We start from the raw sequence: 14,378 nt of genomic DNA, 5'->3' as shown, positions 1-14,378 counted from the left end.
CAACAAATATTTGACAGGTCAGTGACAACACAAACTACTTTCTTTGTTTTACAACTGGTTAAAATGGTGCTACAAAATGCTGCTGCTAGTACTCCGGTGAAATGCCTGTGAAGTGCTTTTACAACAATCTCTCTTTGATTGTGGCGGAGGTGTGGCGAATGTTTGTGGCGAAGGTGCGGCGAATGAGGGTGCGAGGGCCCAGGGGCAGCACGGGTCAGCCCACACTACGATATGTGCACATACTAGGTCCGTGCAGCAGAGCAGGTCTCCAGTCATCCTGGTTAACCCTTGGCACTGGATAAAGACCTGTGTGGTGGCTGATGTGCAACAGTCGCCACACGTTAAAAAAATCCACACACAGATATCTTCCACCCCTCCAATTGGAGTTCAGGACTGGAATATCGGTTCCTTCATTGAAACATCTGTGAACCCAAGTGGAAGCAAGTCATCCTCGTTCGAGGGACCGCCTATGATGATGATGATAATGATGATGCTAAGATGCAGATTTGCTCTATCTGTTCCCTCCAGAGTATTCCCTTACCAATATAAGGCCCTAACTGGAGGCTAGATCCACAGAGAAAGAAGGTTGTAAAACCAGAGGACAATGGAAATGAGTGCCTCAGGGAACGTGAAATCAAGGAAAGTGGTAGAAATATTGCTGAGTTTTAATTATCCGCGCACATAACTTAGATAATTAGACAGCTGAGAGGTGACCAACATTAGGATCCGTTGCTGCCATTCTTGAGCCACGTGGAATTATGCAAGCTCGCTCTGGCATGGACCACTTGTTGCTTTTCTCTTCCTGTGAGGAAGGCTGAGTTCTTGATCAATGTCATCATCAGTTGCACAGTCACAGTTAGGAGCTCATAATATGACAAGCTGCAGGCCAAAGACCTATATCCTACCAACCCATTTCACATCACATTGGACAACCAATACATTGTGCCATTGCAAAACATGTTTTACTTGGATTAATATGGACAGTTGTAATGTATAACACATCAATACAGAGCATATTAACATAATACAGCCAAGATTCACTTATACCACATGCTCTGTTTGCTGAAGACTGAAGGCCAGTCAGATACCCTTCATGCTAATGCAGCAGATTTGAGTCTCCTCTGCCAATCAACAAACTAACACAAGCTAAATACATAAGTGTAAGAACAATAAATTCACAAACAAAGTAAAACAATAATTTAAATGCTTTTGCAATGCTCCTACAATACTTATTCCAGGATTTTACAAGAAAGATTTCTGGAGCACCTTTCAATGTTAAATTGGTTCTTTCATTAACTCTATAAACTGCAAATTCTTTGTAAATTACATTAACAAGCTTCTTATGTTCATATCACCCATCAGTAATAAGCGACTCCTGCCATGGATGGGAGCAAAGTTATTTTGTTAAGTCATACTTTTCCCTTCCACAGCTCACTGCTGTCCTTTTGCAGTAGATCTCTGTCAATCATGGTTACACAAAGAAAACCCCCTTACCTAATGGAGAAAGGTGGCGCCATGTCACGGTGGGCTCTGGCCGTCCAATAGCGAGGCACAGAAGAGTCACATTGCTGCCCTCGTTCACAGAGACACTGCTGGAGATGTTGACAATTTTTGGTGGAACTGAGGGAAGCAAACACAGAAGGATTGGTTTTAATACTAGGATATGAAAATTCATTTGATTTCTTTCTTTGAGAATAATTTTGTTTGTATGCTGAAAAGACATTATCTCACAGAACATTCCTCACTGTAAGAATGTATCAAGCAAATGCGATATATTTCAAAACCAGCTTCATCTCCGCTTGAGTTTCAGAAAAAGAACTCAATCAGTGTACAATGTATGTAAGCTCACAAAAAATATGCAATTTCTAGAAACAGTTCAACATCCTGAATCTTAATTCAACATCCAAATGTGAAGAAATATCGGAGTTACAAAAAAAGGTTTAATTTCCAGTCTCTGAGTGAATGCCACCCCCCACAGGACACAAGAACCTGGCTTCTGCAAAACAAGAAAATTACACTTGGCATCACATTAAGACTTCCACCAAGCTCTGATACAGATTCATTGGAGAAATATAAATGAAATGAAAGCCAGATAATGCTCTTCTCATCTGTTTCCCTGTCTTCATCCTTCACACACATCAGTTATTATGGAATTTTATAGCCCATGTCCTGCAACAAGTGCTGGACAGCAATCACCCTGACATCGTCCACTTCCACCATGCCACAGTGAGTTGAGTTCAAGATGCTCATTTTTATTTTCAAATCCCTCCATAACCTCCTAAACCCGTGACTTCTACCACCGAGAAGGGCAAAAGTATGGGAACATCACCACCTTGAAGTTCCCCTCCAGGTCACACACCATCCTGACATGGAACTATATCGCCATGCCTTCATTGTCGCTGGGTCAAAATCCTGGAACTCCTTATCTAACAGCAATGGGGGAAATAGCTTCACCACACAGACTGCAGCAGTTGAAGAAGGCAGCTCAACACAACATTCTGAAGGGCAATTAGGCATGGGCAATAAAGGCTGGCCTGGCCAGCGGTGCCACAGCCTGTGAATTGAAAGCTGTGAGAGACGAACAATCATCAGATTTAGGGAATGGGAGAGGAAATCTGAATTCAGACACAGACAGAACTGAGTAAAGTTTGAATCGAAACAGGAAGGGACATTGAGTGACATTCAAGTTGGCCAATCAGCGAAAGGGTCAAGTTATCGAAACATAGAAAACATAGAAATTTACAGCACCGGCCGACAAAGAGCCGCACGGCCCTTGGTCAGCAGCCCTAAAGGTTACATATAAACCTATGAACAATGACGGAAAGGCAAAGAGCACCCTGCCCAACCAGTCCGCCTCACACAACTGTGACACCCCTTATACTGAAATCTTCTACACTCCACCCCAACTGGAGCCATGTGATTTCCTGGGAGAGGAAAAAACCAAGGCCAATTTAGGGAGAAAAAATCTGGGAAAATTCCTCTCCAACCGATCCAGGCGATCGACACTAGTCCAGGAGATCACCCTGACCGTATTCTATTCCCTGCAGTACTTACCATTATATCTGCATCGTCCAACAAAAGGTCATCCAGTTTAATCCCAATTACCAGCTCTAGGTCCGTAACCTTGCAGGTTTCTGCACTTTAAGTGCCCATCCAACCATCTCTTAAAAGTGGTGAGGGTTTCTGCATCCACCACTCTTCCAGACAGGGAGTTCCAGATCCCCACAACCCTCTGCGTAAAGAAGCCCCTCCTGAAATCCCCTCTAAACCTTCCACTAACCACCTAAAACTATGCCCCCTCGTAAAAGACCCCTCCACCAATGGAAATAGACCATTACTATCCACTATGTCCAGGCCTCTCAATATTTTGTACAGCTCGATGAGGTCTCCTCTCAAACTCCTCTGTTCCAATGAGAACAAACCCAGCCTATCCAATCTATCCTCATAACTAAGATTCTTCATTCCAGGCAGCATCCTAGTAAATCTCCTTTGCACCCTCTCGAATGCAATCACGTCCTTCCTATAATACGGCGACCAGAACTGCACACAGTACTCAAGCTGTGTCCTAACCAAAGTATTACACAATTTAAGCATAACCTCCCTGCTCTTATATTCTATGCCTCATCCAATAAAGGCAAGCATTCCGTATGCCTTCTTAACCACCTTATTCACCTGGCCTGCTACTTTCAGGGATCTGTGGACAAGCACTCCAAAGTCCCTTTGTTTATCTACACTATTAAGTAGCCTATCGCTTAATGTGTATACCCTTTCCTTATTCGCCCTCCCAAAGTGCATCACCTCACACTTCTCCTGAATTAAATTCCATTTGCCACTGCTCTGCCCACCTAACCAGTAGATTGATATCCTCCTGCAGCCCATGACTTTCCTCTTCATTATCTACCACACAGGCAATTTTAGTACCGTCTGCAAACTTCTTAATCATACTCCCTATATTCAAATCTAAATCGTTGATATATACCACAAAAAGTAAGGGACCAGTACTGAGCCCTGTGGAACCCCACTGGAAACATCCTTCCAGTCACAAAAACATCCATCAATCATTACCCTTTGCTTCCTACCTCCAAGTCAATTTTAGATCCAACTTGACACTTTGCCCTGTATTCCATGGGCTTTAACCTTCATGACCAGTCTACCATGTGGGACCTTATCAAAAGCCTTGCTAAAATCCATATATACTACATCGTATGCACTGCCCTCATCGACCCTCTTAGTTCGCTCCTCAAAAAATTCAATCAGATTAGTCAAACACTATCTTCCCTTTACAAATCCGTGCTGACTGTCCCTAATTAATCCTTGCCTTTCCAAATGCAGATATATCCTGTCTTTCAGGAATTTTTCCAATAATTTTTCCACCACTGAGGTTAGGCTGACAGGCCTGTAATTACTCGGCCTATCCCTTTCTCCCTTCTTAAACAAGGGTACTACATTAGCAGTCCTCCAATCCGCCGGCACCATGCCCAGATCCAAAGAGGACTGGAAAATGATGGTCAGGGCCTCTGCTATTTCCTCCTTTACTTCGCTCAACAGCCCGAGATGCATTTCATCCGGACCGGGGGACATCTACTTTCAAAGCTGCTGAACCCCTTAATATTTCCTCTCCCATTCTATTTATTTCATCCAGAATATCACACTCCTCCTCAATAGCAGTATCTGCATTATGCCTTTTCTTTGTGAAAACAGATGCAAAGTATTCGTTAAGAACCTTATCAACATCTTCCACCTCCACACAACGATTACCCTCATGGTCTCTAATAGGCCCTATCCTTTCTTTAGTTACCCTCTTACTCTTAATATATTTATAGAACAGCTTTGGGTTTTCCTTAATTTTACTGGCCAAGAATTTCTCATGTTCTCTCTTAGCATTCCAAATATCCTTTTTATTTTTGCCTCTTAACTTTCTATATTCCTCTAAAAATTCTAAAGTATTTAGCTGTTGGGATGTGACATAAGCATCCCTTTTTTTCTTAATCCTCCCCTGTAAGTCCCGAGACATCCAGGGGGCTCTAGAATTATTTTTCCCAGCCTTTTTCTTTAAGGGCACATGCTTGGCCTGAGCCTTCCAGATCTTCTCCTTGAATGCCTCCCACTGTTACGACACTGATTTTCCCACCAGTAGCTGTTTACAGTCCACTATGGCCAAATCACTCCTTAACTTAGCAAAAATTAGCTTTTCCCCAATTCGGAACTTTTACTCCAGACCTATTGTCCTTATCCATAACCAACTTGAATCTGACTGAATTATGGTCATTGGCACCCAAGAGCTCCCCCATTAATACCCCTTCAACCTGCCCAGCTTCATTCCCCAAAACTAAATCCAAGACCGCCCTCCTCTCGGGCTTGCTACATACTGACTAAAGAAGTTCTCTTGAATGCATCTCAAGAATTCCGCACCCTCTATACCCTTCACATTAAATTTGTCCCAATCAATATTTGGATAGTTAAAATCCCCTACTATTGCTAGCTTATGGTTTTTAGACTTCACAACAATTTGCTCACATATTTGCTCCTCTATCTCCCTCCCACTGTTTGGGGGGTCTATAATACACGCCCAGCAGTGTGATCGCCCCTTTTTAATTTTTCAATTCGGCCCATATGGCCTCATTTGATGATCCCTCTAACAGATCATCCCTCTTCTCCACTGTAATAGTTTCTTTAATCAGTATTGCAACCCATACCCCCACAACTTTTTATCCCCCTCTCTATCTTGCCTAAAAATCCTGTTGCCAGCAATATTGATCTGCCAAATCTGCCCCTCTTTCAGCTATGTTTCTGTAATGGCTATAATGTAATACTCCCAAGTGTTTCCTGTGCTCTTAGTTCATCCGCCTTATTCGCTATACTCCTTGCATTAAAATATATACCATTCAGCACAGGAAGACTTCCTTGCTTACTACATACTAAGCCCTGTTTCCTCTGTCTTTTTTTATCTCTGGCCAAACACAACTGGACACCTGGCTATCATGTGGGCCCAGTTTGAGGTGAACTATAAAAGACAGAAGACAAACGACAGATCTTTCTCTTGAGCCAAAGGCATCTAAGGGAGCTGTGAGCCGGCCGGCAGAACAAAATGGAAGTTTTAATCCAGTTGGCCTGATCACCCATAGGATTACATGTAAGCCAGTTTGGATATATATATTGCGAGAGGCATTATGCATAACCAGTTAAGTTAGGGGCATGTACATTGTGAAGTTTAAATTTATTTTTAATTGTATGTCATTGGCAAAATTGAGGCATAGATGTTGCAAAATTTGAATGTCAACTTGGTAAGCTGGAGAATTTGTAGTTTCGTTTAATATTTTAAACCTGTACTCACTAGTATTGAACTGGGATGTTATAAGCTTTGGGGGCTGAAATTGCCCCTCTCAATCAGGCCTGTTACCACCACAAGTTGGCGGCCATGCTGTGGAGTGGAGTGGTCGCGAGTTTTTGTGGAATGGCCGCTGATAGCCCAATTGCCCTCCCGAGGTTTCCTGGCGGTGCCCTGATTTTCCCCTTCCTCCCCCCCCACCCACCGCTGCCAATCAGTGCATCATCACCATGCACACCGCTGAACTAATCCCCCAACGGCAACATTCCTCTCGGAAAATCTTCGGCCTGCCCAGCGATGCCAAAACCTGATTTTTCCCGGTTGTCCAGTGAGGCTGTGGCGTTCTGCAATGGTGGTGCGGCTTCTGTTAAAGGGGAGGACGCACAGCCGCTGCCGCCTTTTTTTTGTCAGGGTGACTGCCATGTCAGCCCAACAATTATGCCCCCGGTTTCAGCCGGGCAGCCAACCTGGCACCCCAAGTACCAGGCTGCTGCCCCGGCCGAAATCTTCCCTGGTGGCCCAGTGGGCTGAAATCTTAAAATTGCGGAGGCTCGCTCCTTTAAGTGAAAGAGGGAGCCGTGGTGACACTGCGCCGTGATGACATCATTATAGCAGTCACTCCGCACCACCCCCAACTTCCACCCCTCAGGTGGTGCCATCGTCACATTATTGCCCCCATTAAGAGCGACTTGCAGATCTGAATTTAAAAAAACAACAAAGAGCAGAATTTTGCTCAAGAGGCAACCTCAACCACAGCTGTGATAAAAAAACATTGAAACAGGGTGCGTGCGCCCCGTTTTGGGCAGGGGGCAATTTCTACACTTTGGCGTTTGAAACCCGTAGGAAAAATCCTACAGATTGAAAAGAAATAACCGTACTGCACCTTATTAAGGAGATTTTCAGCCTTTCAGCCATTTACCCAATCCCACATCCTCCAATCCAATTATTCCAGAAACCTGCTTGTGTCCCACTTCTCTGTTCCAATATCGGAGGCTGATCTTTTAACTGTAATGCTTCTATACTCTGGGGCACCCTCATAAATATACACTTTGTCATGTGATCTCTCTCTCTCTCTCTCTCTCTCCTCATCTTCAAAAGCCTCTCTCCAACTGTGCCTCCCTGCTCAGTGGCCATCTCTCCCCATAAAGATGTTCTGACATGCTTCATATAAAGTTAAGTCATTGTGTTTGATATTAATTTTTTGATATAAGCTTGAACGAGTGCCTCAACCTTTGCAAAAATAATCAGCTATGTTCTTCTGCTCTCAAAGTGCTTCTGATTCTTTGCCTCATCTCCCTTATAGAATCATAGAATAGTACAACTTAGAAGGTGGCCATTCAGCCTATCTGCTCTTTCGAAGAGCAACCAGTTAGTCCAACTACCCCACTCTTTCTCCATATCCCTGCAATTTTTTTTTCTCCTTCAAGTATTTAACAATTCTCTTTTGAAGGCTACTACTGAAAACAGGGAAGGTGGCTCAACCATGGCTAACAAGGGAAATTAGGGATAGTGTTAAATCCAAGGAAGAGGGATATAAATTGGCCAGAAAAAGCAGCAAACCTGAGGATGGGAGAAATTTAGAATTCAGCAGAGGAGGACTAAGGGTTTAATAAGGAGGGGAAAAATAGAGTATGAGAGTAAGCTTGCAGGGAATATAAAAACTGACTGAAAAAGCTTCTATAGATATGTGAAGAGAAAAAGATTATTGAAGACTAATGTAGGTCCCTTGCAGTCAGAATCAGGTGAATTCATAATGGGGAACAAGGAAATGGCAGACCAATTAAACAAATACTTTGGTTCTGTCTTCAGGAAGGAAGACACGAATAACCTCCCGAAAATACTAGGGGACCGAGGGTCTAGCGAGAAGGAGGAACTGAGGGCACTCCTTATTAGTCAGGAAATGGTGTTAGGGAAATTGATGGGATTGAAGGCCGATAAATCCCCAGGGCCTGATAGTCTGCAGCCCAGAGTACTTAAGGAAGTGGCCCTAGAAATAGTAGATGCATTGGTGATCATTTTCCAACATTTCATGGACTCTGGACCAGTTCCTATGGATTGGAGGGTAGCTAATGTAACCCCACTTTTTAAAAAAAGGAGGGAGGGAAAATGCTGGAATCAATCATTAAAGCTGTAATAGCAGTGCATTTGGAAAGCAGAGACTGGATCGGTCCAAGTCAGCATGGATTTATGAAAGGGAAATCATGCTTGATAAATCTTCTGGAATTTTTTGAGGATGTTTCCAGTAGAGTGGATAAGGGAGAACCAGTGGATGTGGTGTATTTGGACTTTCAAAAGGCTTTTGACAAGGTTCCACACAAGAGATCGGTGTGCAAAATTAAGGCACATGGAATTGGGGGTAATGTATTGAAGTGGATAGAGAAGTGGTTGGCAGACAGGAAGCAAAGAGTGGGAATAAACGGATCCTTTTCAAAATGGCAGGCAGTGACTAGTGGGGTACCACAAGGTGCAGTGCTGGGACCCCAGCTATTTACAATATATATTAATAATTTAGACAAAGGAATTGAATGTAATATCTTCAAATTTGCGGATGACACGAAGCTGGGTGGCAGTGTGAGCTGTGAGGAGGATGCTAAGAGGCTGCAGGGTGACTTGGACAGGTTAGGTGAGTGGGAAAATACATGGCAGATGCAGTATAATGTGGATAAGTGTGAGGTTATCCACTTTGGTGGCAAAAACAGGAAGGCAGATTATTATCTGAATGGTGACAGATTAGTAAAAGGGGAGGTGCAACGAGACCTGGATGTCATGGTACATCAGTCATTGAAAGTAGACATGCAGGTACAGCAGGCAGTTAAGAAAGCAAATGGCATGTTGGCCTTCATAGCAAGAGGATTTGAGTATAAGAGCACGGAGGTCTTCCTGCAGTTGTACAGGGCCTTGGTGAGACCACACCTTGAGTATTGTGTGCAGTTTTGGTCTCCTAATCTGCAGAAGGACATTCTTGCTATTGAGGGAGTGCAGCGAAGGTTCACCAGACTGATTCCTGGGATGGCAGGACTGCCATATGAAGAAAGACTGGATCAACTAGGCTCATATTCACTGGAATTTAGAAGAATGAGAGGGGATCTCATAGAAACATATAAAATTCTGATGGGATTGGACCGGTTAGATGCAGGAAAAATGTTCCTGATGTTGGGGAAGTCCAGAAACAGGGTCACAGTCGAAGGATAAGGGGTAAGCCATATAGGACCGAGATGAGAAGAAACCTTTTCACCCAGAGAATTGTGAACCAATGAAATTCTCTACCACGGAAAGTTGTTGAGTCCAGTTCGTTGGATATATTCAAAAGGGAGTTAGATGTGGCCCTTACGGCTAAAGGGATCAGTGGGTATGGAGAGAAGGCAGGAGTGGGGTACTGAAGTTGCATGATCAGTCATGATCATATTGAATGGTCTGCTCCTGCACCTATTTTCTATGTTTCTATGAATCTATATCCACCATCCTATCAGGCAGTGCATTGCAAATCCTGACACTCATTGCGTAAAAAGGTTCTCCCCTCATGTTGTCGCTAGTTCGTTTGCCAATCACCTTAAATGGTTAGCGACCCATCAGCCATTGGATAGTGTTTCTCTTTATTTACTCTATCTAAAGCCTTCATGATTTTAAACACGTCTATCAAATCTCCTCTTGGCCTTCTCTGCTCAAAGCTTCTCCAGTCTATCCACGTAATTGAAATTCCTCTCCCTTGGAACCATTCTAGTAAATCTCTTCTGCATCCTCTCTAAAGCCTTCACATCCTTCCTAAAGTGCGGTGCCCAGAACTGGACACAATATTCCAGCTGAGGCCGAACGAGTGTTTTACATAGGTTTAACATAAACTCCTGGCTTTTGTACTCTATTCATAAAGCCCAGGATCCCATATATTTTATTAACTGCTTTATTAACATGTCCTGCCACCTTCAAAGATTTGTGCACAAACACCCTCAGGTTTCTCTGTTCTTGCACCCCCTTTAAAATTATACCATTTAGCTCCTCATTCTTCCTACCAAAATGTATCACCTCACAATTCATCTACCATGAATTTGTGGACCACTTCCCCTATCTCGGGAGCTTCCTATCAACAAGAGCAGGCATCGACGACGAGATGCAACACTGCCTCCAGTGCGCCAGTGCAGCCTTCAGCTACCTGAGGAAAAGAGTGTTTGAAGACCAGAGCCTCAAACTGCCACCAAGCTCATGGTCTAAAGGGTTGTAGTAATACCTGCCCTCCTGCATGGCTCAGAGACATGGACTATATACAGTAGACACCTCAAATTGCTGGAGAAATATCACCAACGATGTCTCCGCAAGATCCTACAAATCCCCTGGGAGGACAGGCGCCCCAACATCAGCGTCCTTGACCAGGCCAACATCCCCAGCATTGAAGCACTGACCACACTCGATTAGCTCCGTTGGGCAGGCCACATAGTCCGCATGCCAAACACAAGACTCCCAAAGCAAGTGCTCTACTCGGAGCTCCTTCACGGCAAACGAGCCAAAGGTGGGCAGCGGAAACGCTACAAGGACACCCTCAAAGCCTCCCTGATAAAGTGCGATATCCCCACTGACGCCTGGGCATGTCGCACTTTACAAAATGCACAACTGTTTTATCTGTACTTAAGATAGATTTAATGTTTATGTAGCATACATATCCACTCAAAGCTAAATAATGACTCATTCTGTTGGGCCTCAACTAGGGAAAAACTAATTTACCCATAGATTGATTTACAGCAGCGCCCATGAGTGAGGTCCTCACACATTAAAAAGTTGAACCAAAAGAAATGAAACCATGCAAGTACACAAAAATGAATTATAAGGTAATCATCCAAACATCTTAACAAAGAGAAATCCCAGAAATAAATATAAATAGGTTATTAATGTGCAAATAACAGCAAGTATACTACCAAATATAATGCTTTATTTAATATAGGAAATAAATAGTCCAAATATTTAAAGGTGTAGTGTTTCTATTCTCTAATAATTATTAAATTCTTTCTGCAATCATTACATTAGTTACTAAACATTTTTTTTTATTATAAAAGAGGAAATATGCATTAAAAATTATGGAGCAATATTAAGCAGGGCTCTCATCAATGAAGACCATCATTAGGCCAAGGCACTTATTTTCTCAAGCCCATCTACCATAGCCAGCAGAGCTTTCAACATTAGGGAATTGCTTTGAAAGGTTTATGAACAGCAAGAGTGAAAAGGTAAACATAAAGGCTTAGAAATTTGATCACAGCCAAAAACACCTGTTTGTGTTGTCTCAGGCAGTGTGTAATATCCATGCTACCTGCTTAGTATCATAAATCAGATCTGCAGCCAGTGCTATTCATTGGCTACACATCTGTTTGTGGGGGGAGGGGTTGGGGGGTGTATATTAAATGTTTCTGACATCACTTAAAGGCAGCTAGCTCTTAAAGGGGAGGTGGACTGCTGCTTTGGAAGGAAGGAAACATGTTGTTCTGTATGCAATAAAGTTTGAAACTGAGTACTGTTTAACTAAGCAAGTTACAACCTTGCTTCTGCTTTATTTAGACCCAAAGAGCCTGACTCACAAAATGGCTGGCCTTTTATACCAGAGGAGCACCATGTGCGTGCTGCTCAGTGGCCTCCAACAATGACACCATCTGGTGGCTACAAACAGCATGTACATACATGACACACGTGAATAGAGAAATGAAGCAACAAGCATTGAGATGCAACCAAGGTTCTCTGATGTTGCCTTGGAGAACCTGGCGGAGGCAGTGGGCAGGAGGAGGGAGATCCTCTTCTGCCAGGGAGTAGAAAGCCTGTGAGAAAAGTACATTTTGCAGGCTTTTCAGCTGAATAGGCCTTTTAGATTCAAAGTTGTTGTTGACAGCAGTTTGAATAACTGTCCTTATACACCTCCGTCCGGAGACATTTCATCTACTCTGGTTATCTTATGTTATGGATCATGGCATGGGAAGTGTCGGTTGACTGTGCCTGCCTATCTTGAAATGTATGGCAGTGGTTAGGAGGTTGCTTCGCATGGGGAAACAACTAGTCTATTGCCATTTCAAGTATGTAAGGCAGATGTAAAATATGGGATGTTAGAATACTCTTGGAGTGGAATTGGATACCCTCAAAGTCAAAGCCGATGCGAGCTTGATCACGTCGTAACTTTGTGAAGTTAGTCAGGTTGTATACCAACAGCACATTCACTGTTTAACTGTTGTAACTATTGCATTTACTTCTTGTATTGTTAGTTTCTTGAATATGTAGAATAAACGTATATACTTTTTACAAGGCTCCCACTGGTCTCAGAGTATCACAGACCGATAAATAACCAGCAAAATCCTGCAGATAACAACTCTGTCGCCAGTATGAAGACGTCATTGAGAGGGTCAATTCCAGGAGTCGAGCTCCAAGGACACTGCAATGCCAGAAAAAGTTCAATGACCTCACCAGAGTTGTCAAGGCAAGAATACAGCTCTCTTACTCTCTGCACATAGTTTCACCTCCTTCAGCCTCAATACTCACAATACTCTCCTCAACCATTTCATTCATATTACTCTCCTACAATCATGTCACCTCACCTACTTCTAATCCTTCTAAAATACTCACCATTATTGCAACCCTCACACTGCATACACGCTATTCTACCAAGATAGATGCATTCTCTAAACACTACACAAGACTGTCACTGAACACTCCCTTCTTTCTTTCAGGAGAAGGTTGCGCACAACTTGAGATAGGAATCTGCCACCAGAGAAGGTCGAGTCCATCCTCTCTTCCTCAAAGAAACCATGCTGGCCACCACAAGCACCACTTGGGGTACCACCATGGTTAGTGGTAGGACATGGTTTGCAGCCATGGGTCTCCAGAATGAAATACTAATATAAGCTGTGCTGTTATGGAGTGATACAGAGTGGGAGCCAGGCAATTTCTACAGGGAAAGTAGGGAAAATCAGTTCGGTCACTGTTAGCTGCTTGTTCTTTGGAGTAGGAATAGTTATGTTCGGTGCCCATTATTCCCAATTTCAGCAAGAAGGCCCCCAAATCACTGAGCTAATCTGCAAAAAAAAAATGAATGCATGAATGTTCTTGTTTTTCAATTCTCAAATGCTGAGATTCATGATCTTAATACAAAAATATTCAAATATGCGTAAAATGCTAAAATTTCCCCTAAAATTGGCCCGGAATATGCGGTTGTAATGCTGGCAAAACTGTCAGCGCTCGCTCTCATTATTGTACAAAACTCACAGCAACTTCTGGCGTCCGCACAGGCGCACTTCAACGCAGAAATCCAGAGGTTGCTGTCAGTGATACCACCACAGGGTGCGCTGTTGCAGTCTTCGCAGATGCAATCAGCACAGAGGCAATGACTGGACGTGAACTTCAACTTTTCACGCACTATTCTCGCTGTAAAATCGACTGAAAATGTTAAGCAATGTTCAACGAAATGTAACTGAGATTTTAATGGCGTACCAAATCATAATTACTGCTGAACAACCACTCTGACCCCAAGAAACTAATTTTATACGTGTGAGTGTCATCCCTCCATTCCATGATAAAAATTCCATAGATTTTTTAAGTTCATCATATTTCAGCTTCTACATTAATCCCATCTGTATGTCCTATTCTTTATTTCGCTTTATGTAAACTGATTAAAACATAAATGATAAATCGGTACTTTTTATTTCCTAGTTTGCTGTGTGAGAATTCTTCAATCTGATTGGCTGCTCAGTCTGCTTGATGATTTCCATGTTCCTGGATGCCACAGATCACCTATAGATGGCGCCAGATTGAAAGTGACTTTGGAATAGGGGAAATCGATGTCAGAGAGCCCACTAAATCTTTGTGAGCAGTTTTCTTTGAGATCAGCGGCCCTTCGTCGCTGACTGCAACATCCAGGCCATTCACTTTTATTACCAAGCTACAATTCTCAAGCAAATACTTTTAATTGGTAAGAATCTGTATAAACTGTAATATAAAATTCACAAGCACTTCATACTGAAGATTAAAAATGCAGTCATTCATGTATCCAAAGTATCATGGCTACAATGTGAAATATTTATTAGAAAAC

At 42.9% G+C, this 14,378-nt stretch overlaps 1 protein-coding gene across 5 annotated transcripts in view; it reads right to left on the bottom strand.

Annotated features, from left to right (window-relative positions):
- The window catches only part of opcml (opioid binding protein/cell adhesion molecule-like), a 2,007,248-nt gene that overhangs the window by 494,664 nt on the left and 1,498,206 nt on the right, over positions 1-14,378 (bottom strand). For all 5 annotated transcript variants that reach the window (XM_070894353.1, XM_070894355.1, XM_070894354.1 and 2 more), the window contains one exon: positions 1,495-1,620. In XM_070894353.1, the coding sequence (XP_070750454.1) occupies positions 1,495-1,620 (126 nt within the window). The remainder of the gene's footprint in view (positions 1-1,494; positions 1,621-14,378) is intronic.

Source organism: Pristiophorus japonicus, chromosome 11 (genome assembly GCF_044704955.1).
Source record: "Pristiophorus japonicus isolate sPriJap1 chromosome 11, sPriJap1.hap1, whole genome shotgun sequence".
NCBI classification, from domain to species: domain Eukaryota; kingdom Metazoa; phylum Chordata; class Chondrichthyes; family Pristiophoridae; genus Pristiophorus; species Pristiophorus japonicus.
The sequence above is the reverse complement of the archived record's forward strand: the minus strand, read 5'-3'. Positions and strand labels throughout refer to the sequence as shown.